The following is a 23,557-nucleotide window of genomic DNA, read 5'->3' on the forward strand; positions in this document are numbered from 1 at the left end:
ATTACTGTTTCAGCGTCCTCTGACCTGGTTTGCGCAGCAGCACACCTGCCGATCCGGTGCGTCTTGAGATCGTTGTCCTGCATATCATGATGCTTTCTTCGCGCTTATAGAAGCGCTAAGATTCACTGAAATATACAACAGACTTTCTGACGACCAGTGCAGAATGTTTTAGACCGACTTTGCAACCCTGCTTGACTGTTTCTCAGGTAATCTTGGAAGGAGGTTAAAGAACAGATCACAGCCGGCCTTCAGGCGTTTCATTCAAGCATCAGCAGTTGTATCTGCTCCTGTGGTCGAGAAAGAGGAGCAAATGGCAGCGCCTCAATCAATTTACCGCAAGGTGAGTGTGATCTGGACGTTGCTGAGAATTTGGTCTTGACAAGCCATTCTGCGATCCTGTTGTGACTGTTCATTCTGTGCACTGCAATATCATTGATGTTATTACTTCGTTGACTTATGCTGCCTTGCGATGAGGCTATCAATGTCCCTGGCAGCATAGTAAAACTGCTCAACTCATCGTTGGCTGGCTTTGTGGACAGGACTATAGACCGACGCCCTATCTGATAAAGCACGTACATCTGGACTTTAACCTAAATGAAGACAGCACCCGTGTAACATCACGGCTCAGTATGCTGCCCAACTATGGCAGCGCGGCAGCTCCTCCGAGTCTTGAGCTAGATGGTGATGATCTCTCTCTGGAAGCATTTGGACCTGCTCTGCTCCGCCAGGATTTGAAAGAGGCTGTGAACTCATGCTGTGCCTGGATGTAACAGTCAAATGTTGGTTGCAGGCCGGAAGGACATCAAACTAGTTGCTGTCAAGGTGGCTGGCAAGGAGTTGCAGCCCTCTGAGTATGAAATTGCAGAGAAGAAGTTGACTCTGTCCAAGCTGCCAAAGGGAGAATTCGAAGTTGAAATTGAAGTGGACATCAAGCCACAGGCAAGCTTCTTATAGATCGCCAGCACATCTGCGTCCTGAGATTTTTTGAGCACTCCCAATTTGTTCACTTAAGAGCACTGCAATCAAGTCTCACAATCTGAGCTGCTGGCGCTGACTACAGGAGAACACCTCTCTTGAAGGCTTGTACAAAAGCGGCGGCAATTTCTGCACTCAGTGTGAGGCTGAGGGCTTCCGTGGGATCTCTTATTTCCTAGATCGGCCAGATGTGATGGCGAAGTACACCACTCGCATTGAAGCAGATGCCAAGAGCTACCCTGTGCTTCTGTCGAATGGCAACCTTCTGGAGCAGGGCTCTCTTGAGGGTGGCAGGTAATTGCTTGCACAGTGGCAGGCAACTGAATGGGCATTTACACATCTTGTGAGTGCATTCAAAAGAGATTATTGGTGCCTTCACTGCGCTGTCCCACACATGCGCAGTGGGACTTCATGTCTGCTCTTTGCAACAATGCAGGCACTTTGCAGTCTGGGAGGATCCGTTCGTGAAGCCCTGCTACCTGTTTGCCCTGGTGGCGGGCGACCTGGCAGTCAGGGAGGACACGTACCAGACCATGTCGGGCCGCACCGTCACGTTGCGCATCTACACGCGCGCCAAGGACATCGACCGCGTCGCCTGGGCCATTGAAAGTCTCAAGCGCGCCATGAAGTGGGACGAGGACACCTTCGGTACACCCCTCGTGTTATCTTCTTTCATCCCTCTGAAATAGCTTATGCATGCCTGCGCCGTCCGCGTCAATGCCACATGGAAAGGGCAGCAGATAAAACTTATGATCGTCTCTGCATGCTTATTGGAGGCTGAGATAGTCGCGCTGCTGTCCAGGCCTGGAGTACGATCTGGACCTGTTCAACATAGTGGCGGTGGACGACTTCAATATGGGCGCGATGGAGAACAAGTCGCTCAACATCTTCAACAGCCGCCTGGTCATTGCGTCGCCGGCCACGTCGACGGACATGGACTACTCGCGCGTGGAGGGTGTGGTGGGCCACGAGTACTTCCACAACTGGACCGGCAACCGCGTCACCTGCCGCGATTGGTTCCAGCTCACCCTCAAGGAGGGCCTCACCGTCTTCCGCGACCAGGTGCGCGCTGCAACCATCGCATTGCTTATTAGCCCATGTCTTGCAACACTGATTTGTTGCTGGTATCTGCAATGCACCGCCCTGCGCCATTGCTGATTACCCCAAGTCTTGCAGCACTCACATGTTGCTGGTATCCGCAATGCACTGTCCTGAGTAAAAGGATTAGCAGCCAATGTCTTGCTTGCAACATTTGCATGTTGCTGGGTATCCCAATACCGGGCCAGGTATGGCAATTGCATCTCGGACTTGATGACATGCCACAGGATATATGACTCATCTGCGTTCTAGGTCCCTGAGGTAACATTTGCAACGTGAGCTGTCTGAAGGGCCACAGCCGTGCATGCAGCAAGGCAGCATCTTCATTTGCCATGAGCTTGTCTGGTGTGGCCTTGCAGGAGTTCAGCGCAGACCTCAACTCGAGGCCGGTGAAGCGCATCGAGGATGTGTCGCGGCTGCGCACGGCGCAGTTTGTGGAGGATGCGGGGTCTATGGCGCACCCCATCCGGCCAGACTCCTACATCAAGATGGACAATTTCTACACACTCACTGTGTATGAGAAGGGCGCCGAAATTGTCAGGCTGTACCAGACCTTGCTCGGCAAGGACGGCTTCAGGTCTGTGCTACTCTTCCTCCTGTGCTCCTCCTTTTGTTGCCATCAGATGCATGGGTGTCTTCCCCTCAAATTGATGTCACATTTTTATCTCATTTGCTCGTGTTTTGTGCACAGGAAGGGCATGGACTTGTATTTTAAGAGGCACGACGGGCAGGCTGTGACATGTGACGACTTCCGCAACGCCATGGCAGATGCGAATGGCCAGGACCTCAGCGCCTTTGCTGCATGGTGCGCATCTGCCCTGCCTTCGCTTCTTTTTGACTTTGCAGGCTGCTTGCTTCTGCAGGCCCTTTAGAAGTGTCGGACGGCAGAGAGGTGCTGATGCAAGGTTGATTTTTGTGGGTCAGGTATGCACAGGCGGGCACGCCGCATGTCAAGATTGCGGCATCGTACAACGCGGCCAACAGGACATACACTGTGAAGGCTTCCCAGAACACTCCCCCAAGCCCAGGCCAAAGCGACAAGGGCCCCGTGCCTATTCCTGTGGCAGTGGGCCTGCTGGGCCAGGACGGGACAGAGCTGCCCCTCACTCTCAAGGTGTGCACCACATCTTACCTTTTTTGCTTTGCTCTTGAAAACAGATCTACCTGTGTGAAGGCATGTCCATTGCAGTGGGTCTGTCGATGGATTACTGATTGGTGGGGTGTGGCTGACCAGGGGGAGTCAGGCGAGCCTGAGACGACAAAGGTGCTGCTGCTGACAGAGAAGGAGCAGGAGTTTGTGTTTACCGAGGTCTCAGAGAACCCCGTCCCCTCCCTGCTGCGCGATTTCAGCGCCCCTGTCAAGCTGGAGGTGCGGATCTGCTGACGTGCTCATGGGCAGCTATAATTTCACTCTTCGTAAAGCTGCTTTTCTGTGTGCTTTGCAGACATGTGCGTTGCCTTCAAGGACCCTGAGATGGGGAATGTTACGTTGATGCAGGTGGAGGGGCAGACAGAGGATGAGCTTGTGTTCCTGCTGGCCCATGACAAGGACTCCTTCTGCCGCTGGGAGGCTGGGCAGCGCCTGCTCAGAGGCCTCCTCTCCTCCCTCTACTCTGCAGGCTCTGCCTCCAAGGTACCCATGCACCCATGCATCCTCAACATCCTGTTTTTATGCAAAGTATGTTTTTGCAGATCTCATGCCATGCTGTTTGGACAAAGAAACACTTTAATGTTCAGGTGCAACCGCAGATCATTTGCCTGCTGAAGCATTTGTTGTGTATAGGAATCGAAGCTGGAGGAAAGCCTGTCGGCGGCTGGCGGTGTGCCAGAAAAGGTGGTGGCGGCCATCGGCGCGGTACTGAGCGATGCGGGGCTGGACGGCGCCTTTGTGGCTGCCGCCATCAGCCTGCCTGCTGCAGCGGAGCTCATTGGGACCATCCCCAACATCGACCCAGTCCTCCTGCACAACGTCAGGTGCATACTTCATGCGTAATGAAAGCCTCCGGGTCGGGGTTTTGTTTTGCCGTCACTGCAAGGCCCTTTCGCTGGGGTCACACTCCTGCTTCTGGAGTCAGAAATTCTGCTTAATTGTTGCGACAGTCTAGGCAACTTGGTGGACTGTATAGTGACTGCTTCTGGTGTCCATTGCCCAGGCAATATGTGGCTTGGGAGCTGGCAGCGCGCTTGAGGCCCGAGCTGGAGGCGGCCATCAAGCGGAACGAGAGCGCGCCCGGAGCATCCTACACTCCCGGCGACTCAGCACAGGTAATGCTCCATCATCCAAAAGCCCTGAGCATGCCCGCAGATCTGCACTGATGCCTGCAGAGAGCGTTTATTTATGCTGTGAGTGTGGTACAGGCGGCGCAGCGTGCCATCAAGAACAAGGCGCTGTCCTACCTGAGCACCCTGAAGGACCCCAGCGTCACGGCAGACCTGCTGCAGCGCACGCGCAGCGCCACCAACATGACCGATCAGATCTCCGCCCTCGCCTGCCTGGTTGACAGCGAGAGTGAGTGCTGTCCGCTGCTTGGCTGCAATTGTCCTGCATAAGGTGCATGTGCCGTTCTGTTGTGCTTTGCTTCGTCAAGAAATTGACAGCAGTGCTGAGCATGAGGGCTGACATGAGTGCGCTCTGCAGGCCAAGAGAGGGAGACAGCGTTGGCTGAGTTCTATGAGCAGTGGAAGGACGATGGCTTGGTCATGCTCAAGTGGATCGCCCTGCAGGTAGAGACATTCGCACATGGTCTGAAAGGCACATCAAATGCATGCAAGATTATTCATGATGTTTTCACGCTGTGTGGACATTCGTGACGTGGAAGTCTTCAGAAATCTTTGGCTGCAGTGTGCTCATGCGGGTTCATGTGCAGGCGGGCTCCAACTTGGAGGGCAATCTGAAAAATGTGGAGAAGCTGGTGACTCACCCGGCATTCTCCATCACCAACCCCAACGCCTGCTACTCCCTCTTCCTGGCCTTCCTGCGCTCCCCCGTCAACTTCCATGCCGCTGACGGCTCCGGCTACAACTTCATTGCAGACTCCATCCTCAAGGTGACAGGCTTCCCCGGTACTCATGCATTTGGCTTTTTTGGGGTTTTACCTAGAGGTGGCTTTGTTCTGTTGCCAATTGACAGGTTTCTTGTGATCTCCTGTGCAGCCTGGTGGTGCAGCCTGGCAATCCTGTTGTATAACCAATCTGTGCCACAAGATTCCCACATGAGGTTCTGACTTATACTTGTGTTGCTTTCTGCAGGTCGACAAGATCAACAGGTGCACTTCTCTCTAGCCGTACAATGGGTTGGGACTGGGTTGACAAAGCTTCATATGCCTGGCTTGGATTTGGCATGTTGGTCTTGAGTGACAATTGTGCGGGCAATGTCTTGCAGTTCACTCAGTTCTGCTCCTGAGCTTCTGCCCATTATGTTGGTGATGCAAGATCATCATTGTTGAGTGCTGAGCGTTGAACGAGTGTTGCTGCAGGCAAGTTGCATCGCGCATGGTGTCCAGCAGTGCATTCACCGCCTGGAAGGACTACGATGTGGAGCGCCAGCACATGATGAAGGAGCAGCTGGCCAAGATCAATGCGGAGAATGGCCTGTCAGAGAATGTCTTTGAGATCGTCTCGAAGAGCCTGGAGGGCTGAAACAAGTTGCCATAACGGCTCCGCTGTAGAAATTCAATTTATAGCTTACAATTAGCATCCCTTGACCACCAGGAACATGGCGGCAAGTTGGCACAGTGGCATTACTGTTCATTAAGACTTGATTTGCCCAGATTCCGAATGAGTCATTTATGAGGGAATTGACATTGTCATAGGAGCACAGACGTTCATGTCCTGAAATTCCTCATATTCTTGAGCTGAGAGAAACCGGTGCAACAGAACTGCAACCTTGCGTTGGTTGGTAAAAAGTTCAAAGCTATTGTAACATATCACTGCACAGTGTGGAAGGCAGCAGTCTTTCCAATCTCGGTGCATTCTTACTTGTACAGAGCAATAAATCCAAGAGGACCCCGCATGCTCGAGCCCACACATCGTTTTGGCAATCACTATAGCTACACTTGAGAAGCCTCTGCGGTATCAGTATGTTAGATAAGATTCCAAATATGGAGATTCGTGCAAGGTGCAAGATGCCTCAGATATCAGACTTGCTCAGATATAGACGCCTTCGATGGTTGGGACATGTGGCTAGAATGAATCCCACTAGGATACCATTGCAGATGATGTTCAGTACAATGTCAGGCACTGGGGCTAGAGGCAGACCATTGAAGAGCTGGAATGATTATGTGAGAGATGACCTTGATGCTATTGGGCATCCATATGACTGGTGGAGGAAGTGCAAGAACCGAGAAGACTGGAGAGCAATAATTCAGGTGTTGCTTGACGTACCTAGTCCTTGAGGACTGGAAAACGTGTAATAATAATAATAATAATAGCTACACTGTGGTGCAGCGAGATGGCACGCTCAGATACTCACAAAGGAACGGCCTTCACATCCAGACGATGCGCCCTGCCTTGCTTCTCCAGCAAAGTCTGCAGCTCTGCGGCCTCACTGTACATACCAAGGAGGCCTCCAGTATGCAGAAACAATACTTTCCGCCCTTTCCATTCGGCAGGGTTTGTCTGCATGTCCTTTTGGAATGCGTGAAATGCCTTCCCAGAATATACTGAATCCATGACAATACCTGCCCACAGCGCAAACATTAGCAGATTCGAGCGCCGGCTGACATTCAGGGCAGTAAAAGCATTGGCCTTAAAGCACAAGTCCACATTTGTGGTGCGCAGTGATTGCCAAGATTTCTGGCTGGGATTGAGGCTGACCTGTAGCATGAGAGACTGCCAGAATGGACTGCAGCTCCTCTGGTCTACTGATTGCATATCCAGCACCTTTAGCCTGATGCGCAATGAGGAGGTCCCGTGATGTCTTGCCTGCCAGAAAGAGGTGCCACGTCGAATGAATGACAAAGAGAAAATGACAAAGTCCTGAAGCATCACTTGCAGGTTCAAAGTCGCAAGTCCTCAAGCCACTTACCTAAGACGTCGGGCGTGGCGCCGAGATCGGCAAATATTCCATCAATGAAATTGTAAAAATACTCCTCGTCGTCACACACCCCATAGGCATGCACGCGCGCCCCAAATCCGCTGAGGTGATTCCCCAGAGCAATCCCCGCTGTCGTCCCTCCGCTGCCACATGCCTGCAGGCGGCTTCCTCACTCAGCCGCTCCACAACCATTATTTCTGCAGCAGTCCAGCATGTGAATGAAAAGGTAGACCCACCATGACTATGTCAGTGATGGCGCCCTTGCCAAACCGCTCCAGCATTTCCTGGGCAGCCTGCAGGTAGCCCCAGCTGCCCAATGCATTGCTGCCGCCCAGTGGCACCACATACGGCCGCTTCCCTTGCGACTGCAACAAGTCCCTCAGGTGATGGACCAGCCTGGTTCCACCAACCTTGCCATACTCCTCCTTTGTGACCTGCACATCAATTTATCTTCTGACAACCAGGGGACTGGTGCTTGCAAGCAGTTGATTCCAAACGCGCCCGGTCAGCTTGTAATGCATTGCAAACATTTTTACCGTTAATAAAGCCAGGAACCACAACATATCTTAAGAAATAATGCCATTGGGGATGCTAATGAAGGATAAAGGTACCTGGTGGATATGGGCGCCAACCATGCGATCTACCAGTAAGTTCCCGACCAGCCCCGGGTCCTGCTCGGCCGCATGCCGGCTGTTGCGCAGGACGAGATGGCAGTCGAGCCCTGCATACCTGAGCACAAATACAGGGACTGAGACATGTCCTGTGAAGGCTCAAGACGAGGGAAGCTTCCATGCACGACATGCGGGTGGCATACAAGGTTGCATAGAGCGGGCTGGTGGCTTTAAGGGGTTGTTCTCCAGTAATGGCACCTTGCTGCGACTGCCGTGGCCCGGCAGTGGTTGGACTGGATGCCACCAATAGTTACAAGCGTGTCAGCCTTCTGCTCCAATGCGTCGGCCACCAGAAACTCCAACTTTCTGACCTGCTCGGAAACCTCAGTTAAAAACTTGACATAGTGTACTAGCCAGTCTTTTGCATCTCGTAAAGCGCTGCTTCAGTTACATGGACGCTACCTTGTTGCCGCTCAACTGTGAGCCGCTGAGATCATCCCTCTTGATCCAGATCTGCACTCCTTCAGGCACATCAGGGGGGTGCCATTCATGGACGGGTGTTGGCAGGAGCGCCATCATAAATCGCTCCTCAGGGGCCTGCAGATCATGGTGCTCATCATGCATGGAACAGCTTCCTTGTGCTGGGACACTTCTGGACAATGTAAATGGTTTCATTCTTCACGAAAGGATCACCAGGTTTGCATCCTTTCTAGAACTGGTAAATTTTGCAGATGACGAACCTTCAGCCATGCAGGGGCCCACGCAGGTGGTGAGTATTTCTGGCGCACATGGAGATGGGGCCCCATTTGCGCCTGAGAGGAGGCTCGCAATGCCTGCAAGCCTGTAGGGGCCAAAATATGCAAAGTAATCAAAGTTTGAGACTTCCGCTAGCTAGCTTCTCATCGAAATTGGTGTCCAGAAGGAGAAGTAATCCCCAGATCTCACGGCTTCCGTCTGTAGAATATTGGCTATACCTGACCTGTGACGACAGCAGCTTGTCGCGTTGCGCATCAAAACTTTCCAGACAAGAATTAGTTGTGTGGGAAAGTGAACTTCCCGTTGGTTTTCTTACGAGGGCTGGAACAATGGTATGACTCATCCACGTGCTGGCATGCATGCCACCTCTTTCTCTAGATTTGACATTCTTCTTGACACTTGGTGCAGATCTGTCTTACATCCTGATCGCTTCACACATCCACACACAGCCATATAGATCTTGGTGAGTTTCTGAAGCAGTTGCAGGCATTGTTAGAATGCTCTCGGAGCACAAATGATTATCTTTGATGCTTTGCATGGCATACAACACTGCATGTTGTTATTGACTGAGATCAAATTTGCCTTGAATGCCTTCTAGAATGCCTTGAAAGGCCTGTCCGTGGAGTGGTCTTCTGATTTTAAGTGGGCAGCTATGGATACTGTCTGCTTTGCTCATGCCCCACTTTACTGCTGGCCTTTCTGGCTCACTACAATTGTTGTAACTGACTGCGGGTGGCTCAACCAGTTACCTAGCCTGACTGCTTCAATGCCATACATCAGGCCGCACAGCAGCCATGTCCCAATCTCCTGGATCTCATATGTCACAATTGCGGCCAGCTTGCCCAATGGCGAGCGGCCTGCAGTTACTGACCTCCTGAAGCTCTCAGCACGAGCCTGCAAAAATTGATTGCAAGAGGTCAAGTGCCGCTTTCAAGAGATGCATTGTTGTCTTGCAGTTTCTGTGCATGAGGGGAGTACCCTTTCCTACTGACACAAGTACTGGATGCACAGATAAATTTTCAAGAGCCAGTTCTTATGACATGCCTGCAGACCAGATGGGTTGGACGCCACAAGACTCTCTCCCTTGCATCCACTGAATGGTGTAGGTTGCAGAGCAGCCTCAAACTCCTGTTGCAGGATGTTTCAAATATAGTTGTCATGTGCAAGTGTCCCTATTCTGACGACATTCAAGTTTTGGGATGGAGTTTCATCTTTTGTATACAACTCCCACCTGTTCCTTGCCATTCTGGATGCACCGCTGCCCCTGGAAGAAGCTCTCGATCTGCTTCTGGGGCCCGTGTGGCACGTTATACCACACCCAATCACTGGCAGTGCCAATGCGCGCAGTTTTGCCGAGGAAGGCAAAGTTGTGCAGATCCTTCTTGAAATCTGCATGCAGAATCCCAACAACACATCTTATTGGCTCGACTGCAGGTGCCCATGGAGCCTCAGCACCGTGCTGTGACAGGGCAAGAATGCTTCTTTGATTTCAGTGACCAAGGTGGGCAACCTACCAAGGCCCAGCTCCTTCAAGTATGGCGCCTGCCACATCACCTCACAGCCCTCTGCTCCATGAACACATGATTGACTTGTTATATTATCTTGGGGATTTCTAATATTTGGATATCTTTGTGAGCAATAGCGTGTGCTCTGTGCACATCTAAACAGGCAGCAAGAGCAGAGGAAAGGTTTCTCACGTGCATTGACGATGACATCTGCTGGCAGCACAGCCCCGCTTTCCAAGGTCAACTTCCTGTCATTTGCTGCTTTGATCTTGTCCACCTTGTACGCCACTTTTCCCTGTAAGGAAAGTGGCACTCCCTGATCACATGCATATTCACGGAACCAGCCAGCTCCGCCTTCAATCCAGCGCTGGAGCACGAGGATCACTGCTAAGGAGAACCATGATAGAAACGAGGTTTGTAATACTTTACCTGCAAGGCTAACTGAAAGAAGGCGTCATTGCACTGCCCAGTGAAATTGAAGTCCGAGCCCTCAGCAGGGCCCAAGAATGATATGCCGCACTTTCTGTACAGGCTTTTCATCCAGCTGTTGATCTGCCAGCAGGCCAGCCAGCGAGGCATGAAGGGATTGGTGGCCAGGAAAACAAACTTAAACTGCTGTGAATAGGGCATTATCCACCTGCATTGAACCAAGCTATTCACTCTACGTTCCTCTGGACGCAGCTAACCTCTCAATGACTTCAAGCTGTCCCATAAATAAAATTTCTGAGTCCAGCAAACTCTTGAATAGAAGGACACCTGTCGCGTGGCCGCGTCAGCAGTGTGATGGATTTTGCACCAGCCCTGTGCGCAGCCTCCATGGCCTCCAAAGCAAAGGCACCCGTGCCCAGAATGACAACATCCTGCAATGGCACTTCAACTTACTGTCGCCCTGTCCTCGTGCTCATCAACATTTTCAGCACGGAGAGCAACTCGGATTGGCCTGAGGATGGCCCCACATAATGCACATTGAACACATTTCCTTCGCATTGTCTTCTCAGCCAAGCTCTCAGTATAACAGCTCCACACACTTTGTTGGTTGCTTCAGATGGCTGAGCCAGTATGCACTCCACTCCTTGATGGCGGCCAGCGTATGTAATCTTGCCTGAAAATGTCCTAAGGCTTGGGACAAGGCGATCCTCAGGAGATTGCTGTTGACCTGGGAGATATTCCACTCCTTAGCAGATGTCGACCATCCATGATGCATGGCAGATCTGTTAGGACAAATGAAACTGCACCGAAGTGCCATGTGACAAATGTAGTTTGCCGTGAGGCGGTCAAGCAAGTACCTAGGATTCCAGAGGCGACAAAGATGGAAGCTGCTGTAATTGTGCTGGCTTTTCCTGTCTTCAAATCCGTGAAAGACACTAAGAAGCTGCACAAACACCAGTACATGGGTGCTTTTAGAATGATCAGCCATTTGAATTCAGCTAAAATGGTCGCCGCTGCCCCAGCTGAAGAAAACAGCTTAGAAGAGCAGGCGCACCTCTCCTTGTTTACTCGCTTGATTGTCGTGACCTCAGTATGGAAGTGAGTGTGCTGCTCAAGTCCATGATCTTTGGCAAATTTACGCAGGGTCTCGAGCACTTTTGTGCCAGGCACCTTGGTGAATGGCCCTTTGTCCAATGAGTATATTGGATGCCATTGATACAATGCTGCATAGGCCTGCTCACACCAAGGACCTCTTTGCTGAGGTTCTGAAGAATCGAAGGTCAAGCAAATCAGCGCTGTAATAAGGATCGCCAGTGTAATTCTGGAAATCAAGACATCCCTAATCGTCCTGTGGCAACTATAGTTTCGGCAAGATCGCGGCTTCCGCTCCAAGGTTTCTACAAGGGCTGCACCTGTAAGTGGCTGTAGGAATTCGCACGCACGAACCAGTTTCCACCGAAGTCGGTACAACGCTCATAAATGACATACGAAAGGTTCTCCTTGACACAGCGTTGGGCAGCGAGCACGCCGCAGACTCCGCCTCCTATGATGGCCACCGAAACTGGTTCGTTAGCTGCTGTCATTTGCAGCCGCAGCTTTGATCCACAGAGAGAGTCCTGTCGGTAGGCTATCGAACCCTTCGTGTTACCCAACCATTTTTTGTACCTTCCACGAGCGTGTGTCCGGCGATGGCACCTCACGGGATGGAGCTTGGTCTATAATTAGAACGTGCTGTGGGCACGTGCAGGGGGCACATGACTGCCCAGCTCTTGGAGATGTGGAGCTTCAAAATGAGTAGCTGCAATCATTCAGCAAGAGAAGTATTTATTTATGTGCATTATGGCTCAATATATAGACATGCCCCGCGACGTGAGCTGCATTCAGCAGTGACCATGCGCTACATAAATACGAAAGGGCAGCTCCTGCAGGAGCTGTGCATGCAACATTGCAAGTGATCTCCAATATGTGCCTGCCCAGTGATCTCTAATCCCAAAAAGCACCAATCGGGGGTTCAAAAACCCCGCCTGGTGTTTCATTTTTGCATTTTGTTTTGCCAAAGCTGATCTAATCTCTTCAGGATGCATATATACTGAAAGCACATGTACAATGTTTGAGCCACCAATTCCGGTGGCAGTCTCCCGCCTGCGCTGCTGTTGGGGAGGTGATCATGCATGTGCACAGCCAGGATCTGGTTACCGCAGCGGCCTCAATTTGTCGCCATGGGCAGCAGTTGCAAACTAAGCCATCATGAACAACGATGTGGTGCAGCCATCTTGGAAGAGTCTTTTGTCCAATATTGACCATTGAATTTTCAAGCAGGATACAACAAACTCCAGCAGCATTCAAAGCAGTGATCATGAGTATCTAACTTATCATTAGCTGCCTGGACCGCTGTGCGCATTTAAATATATATAGTAACACGTGTTGCGCAATCATACGGTTTATGGCCATGGTTGCCAACAGTGCGATCATACTTAATGGCTTCTCATCACCATTGCTTTCCGAACACCCAATGCCGTTCAGATCGGCACCTTGTGCAGCTGTAATCATGTACGCCCTGAGTGCTTCCCCAGTATTAAAGTTGCCATCCTACAGAAGTCATAGGTCCAATGGGAATCGCAGCTCTACAGTATCCCTTGAGCAACCTCAGTCATGCATAAGGGGAGACCACACGGCCCCCAAAAAGCAACTTTGCCTGCAATGTTCATGCAGTCCAACCGTCTGTTGTACAGATTAATTTCAACCACGCCATTATCTACTCTTGCAAAAAATGATTCTAGGCTGAAGCCTGAACAAGAGGCTCGAATAGGAAATCCTGCTTGCGCTGCAGCCTGCAAACACATCAGCTTTGGTCGACACCTTCTTAAATCAGGGCGGCAGCAGACATGATAAATATGAACAGGTGACCTTTAAACAGACCATCAGCCTCAAATTAGTGTAACACCTGCAGATACAAGCAGGGCCAGAGATGAAACATCTTGAGCAGCTGGGCTTCCTTACCAGTTATCTGGTGAGTAGTTGTGGCTGGACGCTCCCTCAATAACATGCATGCTGTACGCATGCCGGCTCTTGCCTGACTGATTCTCATAGCTGAAGTGCACATTGGCACCGTGCAACAGCACAAGAGATCCGCTCGGCACCTCCAGAGGCACAAACTCCTCTTTGTTGAACAGCTGCAGGTAGTCCACATCCTTGTCGAATGTCACCTTGTTGTCCGGTCTGCAGACATATAAAGGCTCAGATCAGAGTCAATGCATTGCATCAAGTAACCTTGTTTCAGATGGTGTTGCATCTGTTATGTGTTCAGATGTCTGCAACTTGTAAAACATGTTCCTTTACCGTAGATCACACACTGTAAGACCAGTGCAGCACGAATCTCCCCTTGACGGATACAGAAGCATGCCAGTTTCGTCACGATTCACACGTTTTTAAGAAGCGCCGAGCGACTCCGCTGGCGTGTGAGCCCGGGTGGGCCCACAGGCAGCCGTTTGTGCGCGTGGCATCCTCCAGCGCCCACCACAGCCCCACCACAGATGGCGGGTCCGTGTACAGGAAGGTGGAATCCTGGTGTGGCCGCACCTCCCCTCCAATCTTCGGTTGCTGCACACAGCCATATCCGTTGCTTTCACTGCACCGCACTGCTGTGTCTACTCTGGGCAATCAAGGCAGTCTATGAGGGAATAGAGATTGAATTCTGTGACATGCTTCTCAGTTTTGGGGAAAATTGTCACCTTGAAGATGTACATGGACTGCACCGGCAGTGGCCTCTTGAAACCCAGGGAGCTGATCAGCTGCGCAACCTTCTGGGACCTCGAAAAGCTTCTGAATGCGGGATCTGCATCATGGAGAGCTGCGTGCACAAAAAGAGGGCTTCTCGTCAACAATGGGACTCCAGATTCCATACATGCGCTTTACTTGCTGCTTTGGCCATGTGAAGGGATTGTGACAGATGTTCAGGCTTATGCGTACCGTGGCCTATCTTGTTGATTGAAAGTGCCTTGTCTTGTCGCAGCTTGCCATCTTCTTGGAATGCATTCTCCTCAAAGAAGAAGCTGATGTTGTTGGCGCTCTCCAAGAAGTAATCGTCAGTGGTGCTCGCCTGCTTGGTGCAAGTCACTCTGGCATGATGTAGCGAGAAGAAGACATGCAAATATCCCAGGGAGGTTTGTACTATGAAACATAAGAAAGCCTGTTGGGTGCTGCTCACCTGAGACTTTGTAGAGAACACAGACCGTGTAGCAGGTTCAAAACCCTCCACTAGCTCTCCAGCACGCTGTCTCAGATCTGCTACCTCGTCTGGGCTTGCAAAGCCCTCAAGTACCAGAAAGCCTGTGGCAAGTTGAGTCAGTTAGACTGCCTTCAAGGTATCTGAAAATCAACTCTGCAGCTTATTGACACGGCAACGAGTAAATTTGAGATTGCATAAGGGTTTTCAATGAGCACCATCGCGTTGAAACTGATCCAGCTTTTGCTGTGAAAGACCTCCGTCCTGCAGTTGCATGGGGTCTGCAGGACCTCTTAAACACGTATCTTGGCTTCGACAGCGTGCACCTTCGAAAGCAATATTGCTTTTATCAGGGGATCCCCTGGCGAAAAGCGATCGTTTTTTTGCAGGATCAGTTCTAGCCCTACTTGATGTTTGTATCCTTAGAAACACTGCTGCAGCTGGAGAGTATGAGTGCACACGCGTCAGAAATGGAGCACGCCCAATCTGAAGTTCCATTCGCAGATTGTGCTGCATCTGGTGTGGAAGCTGTCTTCCAAGACAAAGATCGAATTTCCATACGATCAGTAATTCCATGTGCATGCGCAAGCGGCATGCACAGGTGCATGCAGCCTCCAAGAAAATCTGACCAGCTTCCAAACCTGCCATTTTCTTCTCCTCAAAATCGAGAGAAGCAGTTCATTATCTAAGTACCAGTCAATTTCAAGTTCCAACTTGGAAAGTTATCCACGAAGTGCATGGATCAGTCTGCAGAGCCATTGCAGCAAGTGCAACTGTTTGGAGGAGCTGCGGAGATCGCAGTTCCTTCTCGTTTTGAGGACGTCTCGAACATCAGACCTGTTCCGGACAATCAAGAGGTAACGAGATTCAACAGAATTCATGTTACTTTTGAATGGCCGATGAGGACTTCATCGTGGGCTCAATGTCAGTGGTGAAAATGCAGGTGTACTCTGATGCCAGCGTTGATCAGTCCATTGTAGTGGAAGTGGTGGTAAGCAATATCTTCTTCTCACCTTCCTGGCTCGACAAAAAAATTTGATGCAGATTCCTAAAGGAGGTAAAGCTGTGCAGGAGCAAGTTGATGTCCCTGACTCTGACAGCTGCCAGCACTGCTTCAATGACCTTGCAAATGTCTCTGGGGCAAGCATGCAGCAGATAGAATCTGAAACTGTCCTAAGTAAGCACCTCTGTGGTTTGTGGTTGTTCCCACTCTTGTGCTCAGGCAGTGCTCTGGGATTCACAAAACCGGATGAACAAATCATAGGCACTGAAGTTCGAATTCTTGGCTCGGTGCAGATCCACAAGACATACCTGGAGTGCCAGGTGAGGCCTATAAGGTAGTCATAGTAGGGCAGCAAATGGTTTCCAAAGGGAGGCAAGGCACAGACGCAGCCAACAGGGTGCAGGCAAGCCTCGATTCTGGCTCTCACCAGATGGCTACCCAACAACAATTACCAACTTGTCTTCTTCTAAATACCTATACAGCATTTGTGTCCCTTCAGGTGATCATGGCCATCATCCGCCTCAAGCAGGTCTCATCGGATGTGCTTATTATCCTCAATACCCCAATCTCTGTCAGCGCAAGCAGCGCAGCTGCAAAGGACATTGGCCCTGGTGAGAGGAGTGAGCATCTGATGGCTCCGTCTCTGCTGAGAAGGGTCCTTGCAACATTCAAGATAAAAGACTATTCCCTATTTGGTTGAAGGTCCATGCTGAGGGACTGGCATGCGCAATCCGCACGGACTTCATGTACATGTTTGCATTATCTCCTGCTTTGATTTGCTTGCACACGCTGATTCAGTGGTGTGTGATGATCTGATCAGGTCAGCTAGCTAGTTTGCCTTATCATTACTGCCTTGATCTGCATGGCATGATCTAATACATTTATAGATATATTATCAGTAAGAACAATAGGAATTACATGGCTTGAGCTCAGACGATTCGGCCTCTGGCCATGGCTGCCTAATCAAGCTCTGTTCAAGGAGACTGGCTGCAAGACAGCTATTGCAGGCGCCCACATAATAACATCCACGTTAAAGTCACTATAAGTGACCTGCAGAAGTTCCACAATCTCTCTTATGGAGGTCTTCATAATTGGAAGTCACCACCAAACTGACATGTCATCGGCTAGCACTGTGAGCAGAAGGACCCATTGTGCATTGCTCCTTTTCAAAAGGCGGAGACTTTGCACACTTCAAATGGCCGACCCTTGTCAAGTAAAATTGTCAGCAAATTACCACTTGAAAGCCCCACTGGCAGTTGCAAACCCACAAGAAGCGTATTGCTGTCCAGCCCTACTCGTAAGCATGGCGTCTGACATTGATCTTGGTCAGCATGCGGCATAACAGCATGTCAGGAAAGTCACTGCCTGGAATTGACTAGTTCAATAGGAGATGATAAGCAAATATTGGTAGCGAAGCTCCTTAGGAGACCGATAAGCCACCAACATGGTACCAGTCAGATCACATATAGTCAATTGATCTTTTGCACACATAACGTTTCTTAATGACATATTCGTCATTATCTCTGATGTGCAGCGATCACCAGAAAAGATGCACAGGGATTTTGGCCCGCAGCACAAGAAGGCATCACTTGCAATACAGAGCCTCCCAGAATACGCATCGCCCTGATATGACTTTAGGAGATCATGCCAAGCTTGGCTCGCAGCTGCTCACGCTGGAAGTCAGTGGCGTGAGGCAAGAGGTTCCTGACCAGGTTCACAGGAACAATCGCCCTGGCATACTCGGCTGCCTCTGTTGCGCCGGAAGCAGTCGCCATGGTGAAGACCTGCAACACCAGCTTGCTTAAGAAAACTTTCTGATCACCGGGCATCATGCTGATAAATATGCTCTATGCAGGACACCAACATGCTGGTGCTACACAAAATGCTGAGCACTGACAGCGCACTCACCTCCACAAGGGTGGAGACATGCTCCAGGACCAGCTTGAAAAACACCCCAAAGTGGCTGCGCCACGCCTTCCCGTCCACCACTGCAGCGTTGTCCGGGACGGCGCGCCTCTCTGATGCGTACTCAGCCAAGCCCAGCTCCTGCAACAGGGCAGTCCTTTTTAAATGTCGCAGCTGTGTCCAACCAACCTTTTCACACCCTGACACCAGAAACTAGGACTTGTCAACCAGCTGGACCTTTTGAACACCGTGTACTTCGTGCCACATATCCCAGCAGTCGCAGCCTCATTTCTCATGAGGAAAATGCCTGCCATAAGCGACAACAATCTTGGATCCCATCTGTTCCCTTCATGACCTTCTAAATGACTTTCTTGCTGACCGTCTAAGTGACTCCTCAGGGGATTTACTAAACACAGCTTCTTGTGTGACTAATGTTGTTGGCCAATCAACTACAGTTGATTCAGGGTGTGATCACTTGGCTTGGTGGAATATATGTTATGTACGCCCCTGAGAGATGGGGAATGAAAAAAAAGGTGATCAGCAACAAACCCATCAGAATTGATTGGCCTCGCGGCCGCTGCGGGCGCCACTTTCTATTACTCCTTGACTTCATACAAGATTGGGGTCTGTTGACACGCATTAAGGGGCAAAGAAATATACACCTGGGCGCGCTGCAGGATGGCGATGAGGAGGTCGGCCAGCCAGGCGTGGCGCTCGAGCGAGCGCTCTCCGGGCACGTACAGCGGCAGCAGGCAATCGGCGCGCGAGGCCCCTGCGCCCGGTGCCACCAGCAGGTCCCCCGCCACCAGCGCCGCCATGCACCCATTCACCGCCGTGCCACTGTCCAGCCGCTTCAGCAGCTGCACACACAACAGCACAAAAATACTCTTTATGTGGCACAATATGAGCAGCACCAGACTGTCGATGACAGAGAACGCCGCGCCAATGGCAGCTCTTCCTGTTGGGCTTCCACGCCTTGAGCCTGATGTAATGGTACTACCAAATTCAACAGTCGCCAAGAGCACACAATTCTAGAGAAAATTACCCTGAGCACAGGCAAATGGAAACTACTCCTCTGACCTCCATCCAAAGTTATTTAGGCAAGGAGAGATGGATTACCTCGGCAGCAGAGACGGCCATGTTGGATGTGACTTCGATGTCGCGATCGGCGGCCTGCGCCGCGATCTCCTCGTTGACGGCCCCGGGCCGAGGCGCGCCCTTCTGGCCCACGTTGGAGGTGCGCCCAAACAGCGTGCGCACGTTGCGCAGCAGCGCCCATGCAATCTGCAGGCTGGACGGATCCGCCACAGGCGCACCTGGGCACACATGAAATTTGCTGTTACCTTCATGCCCATCTAAACAAAGGTTGGACGAGCATGCTAACAAATCTGCAACACATCACTGGCATTATATGTAATGTGGGGATAACAGAAAGCCCCAATACATTATGTGGGCCTATGCCCCATGCATAAGGGGCATGCCCACACCTGGGACGGTCTCGGAGAGGGACAGGGGCGCATAGAGCAGGCGCAGCGCGCGGGTGAGCATGCCGCGGCCCTTGGGCAGCGCCATCAAGCGCAGGAACACCCCGTCGACTGCGCCCTCTGCGGGCAGCTTGGGCGTGTCCGGGATACGCAGATTCCTGGTCACCGCCTGCACGCCACTCGGCCGCGTACGTCAATGCATGCTCTTAATAGATACTGTGGATGGAGCAGAAATTGGGCTGCATTGCTTTATAGACCACATCTGTCCACACTTGAACGTGGATTCTTCTGAGCATCCCAGGTGACTCTTCATCACACAGCATGCCTAGTAGCTCACAACGGTCCAAGCATGGCTGTCTTAAGTGTTACAAAGAATGCAACAGGGGAAGAGTGGGCACCTGGAGGAGCAGGGAGCGGCGCTGGCAGAGGGCGGCCTTGTTGTCGCGCTGGGCACCGGAGGCGGCCCACATGCGGTCGATGTCGTCCACGTCCAGCAGCAGGCTGAGGCAGTCCTCCACCACGATGCGCGCCGCCAGCAGCGGCTCGTCCTCCAGCCGCCGCCGCACCGCCACCGGCTCCGACCCCTCCGCCTCCCCATCCTGACAGCCCAACGCTATGCGCATCAGCCCATGGACTTCGTCACAAGCGCCGTGCATCTTGCCAGGCATGCGGAGAGATCCTGGCAGATCATGACAGGCTTGCAAGGCAGTCTGTGGTTTACAGAAGGTGCCCAAACTCTTATCCAGCCACACTTGACTGCGAGCGTGTATGCAATGTGATCATTGGTGCTCCTGGGCCGAGAGATGTTCAAACTGTCGATGCGCTCCTCCCTGCTTTGATGCTCACACTGGTTTCATATGTGCAGTCTCCTCTGGATTAGAATAGGCATTGGCAGGTCTACAGGAGGGAGCATGAGAGACACACCTCGTCGGAGGCGGGCTGCTTGGCCTCGAGTTCCATGAGGGGCCGGGGGCGGCGGATGTTGGAGAAGGGTATCTTGCCCAGGCCCTCCAGCTTCACATACGCTGTCGGCTCTGTGCCCACCTTCTCGCTGGGCCCCAGCTCGCGCAGCCCCTCCGGCGCAAACCAGCGCGTGTTGCGGCCCGCCCGGTGCTTGTGCACGTACGCCTAAACAGTAACACCCTCACCCATCAGCCGAGTGCTGCCAACTAGTCACATTTGTTACTCCAGCAGCTCCGATAACCTCACATCAATCAGCCAACAGCCACCGCTCAGTTGCCAGCTACTGCTTCTTGCTTCTTCATTGAATCTCTTGATACTCCCACAAGCAAAGCTCCGACCAAATGGAGATGGTGATAGGAACAATCCGATCATGGCCTCAGTGAAAATCCAAACAAGATGGCCTTGAGCGTTGCACGCTTGTGGACACAGCAGAAACAAAGGAAGTGAGCAAGACAGGGGGATGACCTGGTAGTAGTAGTCTTCATGGTAGGGCGCGCCGGAGTGCAGGGACTTCCACTGGATGCGCAGGATCTGCTCAATCTCATCCGTGCTCATGTGCCTGGAGCCGAAAGCGCGCCGTCTCCCCAGCATGCCATTGCCATACTGCGCCTCCCTGCTGGGCCGCGGCGGCATGAACCCTGGCCCTGGCGGCGGGTAAGACCCCTGCGATGTTCACATACAAAGCATTTCTTGATGTGCTGTAGTCATCCTCAATCTGCTACATTCAAGGGTCAGGCAACCATGGCAGGGCATCGTAAACAGTCCAATGCAAGCCCCGACGGACTGCACTGACGGGCTGCACTGACAGCTTGACAAAAGCAAGGTATGAGAAGAGCGGGAGAAGAGACCTGGTGGTGTCCCTGGTGGGGGCCTCCTGGGCCTCGGCCATGCATGTCGTGCGGTCCTCCGCGACCCCAAGCACCCATGTCGCCTGGGCTGCCGCGCCCAAACGGCGGCCGCTCTGCATCAAGCCCAGTTCTCATTTAGAATGTATATATTGGATGCATGTGAGCTGCATCCCGTGCGTTGAGTAGAGACGGTGAAGTTCATCGGCTTAGGTTCTGCATGTTTCCAGGTGAGCCAAGGAGCGCAGAAGCACCTGGCGGATGACTTGGTCCATAATTTAATCCCCTTGGCGGTCCCATCATTCCTGCGTAAAGGGGCATGTCAGTGCGAAATTTGTCAGCTGCCAAAGGGACAAATACCTCCGTCACAACATAAGTTGCCTTGATGCCGACGCCCCTTGAATGTGCAATGATTGCAGATAATGAAGGGCAGGTCACCTGGGCTGCCGTACACGCCGGGTGGAGGGCCGCCGTGGTCCTGCATGCCGGGCTGCATGAGCTGGGGATGCATGTGTGGTGGCGGCGGCCTTGGCCCAGGAAACTGCATTGGCGGTGGCGGCCCGTACGGCGGCGGGCGCGGGCCGGGCACTCCCGGGTTGCCCATCAGAGGCGGCCCACCTGACAGAAGATTTTGAAAATTGAAAAATAAAAACGTATTTTTTAAATTGCGGCTAGAGCGCATCGCCGACGTGAAGTTTCATGAAACATATCGTACGAGCCCCTCTTGCAAGTCTCAGAGTGGTTCTGAGGGAGGTTTGTCTGTGCGCACCTGCAAAATTCCTATCGTGGCCTGGAGGTGCAGGCAGGCTGTTGCCCAGGGCTGAGGGGGGCAGCCCCTGGTAGCCCAGCTGCTCTGGCCCGCCTGGAGCTGTCTGCATGTGGGGCGCGGGTGGTTGAGGGCGCGGCAGCGCTGCGTGGGGAGGGAAGCCAAGTAGACCAGGCTGCGGCGGAGTACCATGGAGGCCTTGCTGCTGCTGTAATTGGTTGCGCTGTTGCTGGCCAATCAGCTGCGCCTCGAGCTCATCCACTGTCATGGGACGCTGCAACAATCCATGCGAGCATGAGTGATTGAGCGCTTGCTTCAAAATCTGACAGAAATCTGTCAGACTAACTGCTCCTTTCTTGCATATGTCTGGAATTAGTTGGTGCTCACCGCTATTTTCATAGGGCCGGCTGGCTGATGCTGAAACCCAGGCGGTGGAGGCAAGGACGGAGCCTGCTGTGCATACAAATTCGGTTGCTGAGGTTGGGCAGAGAAGTGTGGTAGACCAGGACCCTGCTGGTCATAAGGTGAAGGGGCCTGCAACAGCAGCATGAAGGTCACCATGCTGATACGACCCTATGAGCGCCACTTCTTTCAAAAACCAGATGCATTATGGAAACAATACCTGGTTCAGAGGAGGGACATTCAGGCCAGGCAAGCCCGGTGAGTCATAAGCAGTCAAGACGCCTTGGGCGCCTGCATTGCTGGACGCATCTCCAAAGCCGCCCCATGCCGAGGTATTGGGCAGGGAGCTGGACAGGTCTCCCAGACCAGGACCAGTCAAGATCTGCTGTCCAAAATTGTTGCGTAGACTCTCGGCCCTGCCGCCAATACTTGACGCCTGCGGTTGCCACGTTACTTTCACGTTCAGCTACACTGGAGTAGGAATTTTCTGTCACTGAATCCAATCCAACCTTCGTGCTCATTGCATGAAGCATCCTGTGGGAGCATGCGTGATTACCTGGCTCGGAGTGGGTCGCTGAATGACAGGGTCATCCATGCGCATGCGCTCAGGCTGCTGGGGGGTGTCTGCCTCCAAATCAAGGGCGTTTGCAAACATGGTTGCGTAGGACAGGTCCTCAATCTCCTCATTGCCGCCATCGATAAGCCTTAGGTCAGGATCCTCAAGTACCTCCTCTTCTGGAGGCGCCTCTATGCCATCCTATATATATCACATGACAATTATCATCGAGCCAGCACAAAGTTGCGGACAAGTGTTCTCCTGCATTCCTGGAACGTGCTGTTGACTGCTGCTGAAAATGTGAAGGGAACAGAAATGCCTGCAGTCTCATGGAAGCAAAGTTTCTGCAAATCGCAAGCATGGTATAAAGTTTTCAATAAGAAAGGAGAGTGTCGGTACCTCCAGGCCTCCAAGCTCGTCTCCAAGACCATCGTCTCCACCCAGATCACCAAAGAAGGAATACTGGCCAGCATCGAAGGGCTCCCCGTTGACCTGGCCAGTTTGCAAAGAGAATGTGATGCTCCATGCTCCCAATCGACACTTGATGCTTTTGGGGCATTTATATGAAGGCAAACAGCTCTGCTGCTCACTAAAAGCAAAGGACAGAAGGGCACACGGACCTGCACACTGTCTTCCAGGGCGCCTGATGCCCTATTGCGCCCTTTCTCGTTCCCTGCAGAACAAGATCGGTCAGCACAGCATTCGATACGCGACGCACCTCCCTCAATAGCATCCCAAGGCCCACTAAATGACTTAGGGAGAGTCAACGTACCTGTCTCACTCCCATATTCCAATCCTTCCATTTTCTGGATTAGAAATCGACGCATGCCTAAGATTCAACTCTTACTGCTCAAACTTGCCAATGAGGACGCTATCCATGCAAATGCCCGCATTCTAAGACACGGAGTGCATATATGGAATGAAGTGGCTCTCTGAGTAGAGCTGAGCAATAATTTGGCAATCAAACGATCCAACGATCTTTGCTACCCATCTCGACAA

At 52.0% G+C, this 23,557-nt stretch overlaps 5 protein-coding genes across 5 annotated transcripts; 2 read left to right on the plus strand and 3 right to left on the minus strand.

Annotated features, from left to right (window-relative positions):
* Positions 1-536: 536 nt before the first annotated feature.
* On the plus strand, positions 537-5,712 carry COCSUDRAFT_14361 (aminopeptidase N; the record flags this gene model as incomplete). Its single annotated transcript, XM_005649241.1, has 17 exons — positions 537-681; positions 791-921; positions 1,061-1,269; positions 1,412-1,623; positions 1,778-2,037; positions 2,433-2,654; positions 2,769-2,878; positions 2,998-3,241; positions 3,314-3,442; positions 3,572-3,706; positions 3,872-4,047; positions 4,227-4,338; positions 4,441-4,582; positions 4,712-4,797; positions 4,941-5,120; positions 5,323-5,339; positions 5,550-5,712. Coding segments are annotated over 17 exons (2,673 nt in total), but the record flags the coding sequence as incomplete, so codon positions are not given.
* An 882-nt stretch (positions 5,713-6,594) lies between these two features.
* Positions 6,595-8,736, minus strand: COCSUDRAFT_23002 (pyridoxal phosphate-depend; the record flags this gene model as incomplete). The annotated part of the gene is made up of 9 exons (XM_005649242.1): positions 8,694-8,736; positions 8,460-8,560; positions 8,182-8,316; positions 7,978-8,090; positions 7,720-7,837; positions 7,345-7,542; positions 7,107-7,262; positions 6,889-6,991; positions 6,595-6,752 (listed from the first exon to the last, which is right to left on the minus strand). Coding segments are annotated over exons 1-9 (1,119 nt in total), but the record flags the coding sequence as incomplete, so codon positions are not given.
* A 4,669-nt stretch (positions 8,737-13,405) lies between these two features.
* Positions 13,406-15,122, minus strand: COCSUDRAFT_28352 (phytanoyl-CoA dioxygenase; the record flags this gene model as incomplete). Its single annotated transcript, XM_005649243.1, has 6 exons — positions 14,853-15,122; positions 14,617-14,738; positions 14,379-14,508; positions 14,141-14,259; positions 13,834-14,009; positions 13,406-13,628 (listed from the first exon to the last, which is right to left on the minus strand). The coding sequence occupies exons 1-6, from the start codon at positions 14,908-14,910 to the stop codon at positions 13,406-13,408; spliced, it is 828 nt and encodes a 275-aa protein (XP_005649300.1). The 5' UTR covers positions 14,911-15,122.
* Positions 15,123-15,371: 249 nt separating this feature from the next.
* On the plus strand, positions 15,372-16,337 carry COCSUDRAFT_14503 (Mog1p/PsbP-like protein; the record flags this gene model as incomplete). The annotated part of the gene is made up of 5 exons (XM_005649244.1): positions 15,372-15,491; positions 15,578-15,625; positions 15,709-15,811; positions 15,931-16,034; positions 16,137-16,337. The coding sequence occupies 5 exons, from the start codon at positions 15,372-15,374 to the stop codon at positions 16,335-16,337; spliced, it is 576 nt and encodes a 191-aa protein (XP_005649301.1).
* A 934-nt stretch (positions 16,338-17,271) lies between these two features.
* Positions 17,272-23,361, minus strand: COCSUDRAFT_83665 (hypothetical protein; the record flags this gene model as incomplete). The annotated part of the gene is made up of 16 exons (XM_005649459.1): positions 17,272-17,421; positions 17,546-17,683; positions 18,205-18,402; positions 18,662-18,858; positions 19,030-19,195; positions 19,425-19,625; positions 19,951-20,154; positions 20,455-20,652; positions 20,838-20,950; positions 21,273-21,452; positions 21,604-21,874; positions 22,223-22,438; positions 22,559-22,759; positions 22,958-23,050; positions 23,179-23,231; positions 23,331-23,361. 16 exons carry the CDS (start codon positions 23,359-23,361, stop codon positions 17,272-17,274), a joined length of 2,610 nt encoding a protein of 869 aa, XP_005649516.1.
* Between the last annotated feature and the right edge of the window lie 196 nt (positions 23,362-23,557).

The sequence above is a fragment of the Coccomyxa subellipsoidea genome (assembly GCF_000258705.1).
Source record: "Coccomyxa subellipsoidea C-169, whole genome shotgun sequence".
NCBI lineage: Eukaryota > Viridiplantae > Chlorophyta > Trebouxiophyceae > Coccomyxaceae > Coccomyxa > Coccomyxa subellipsoidea.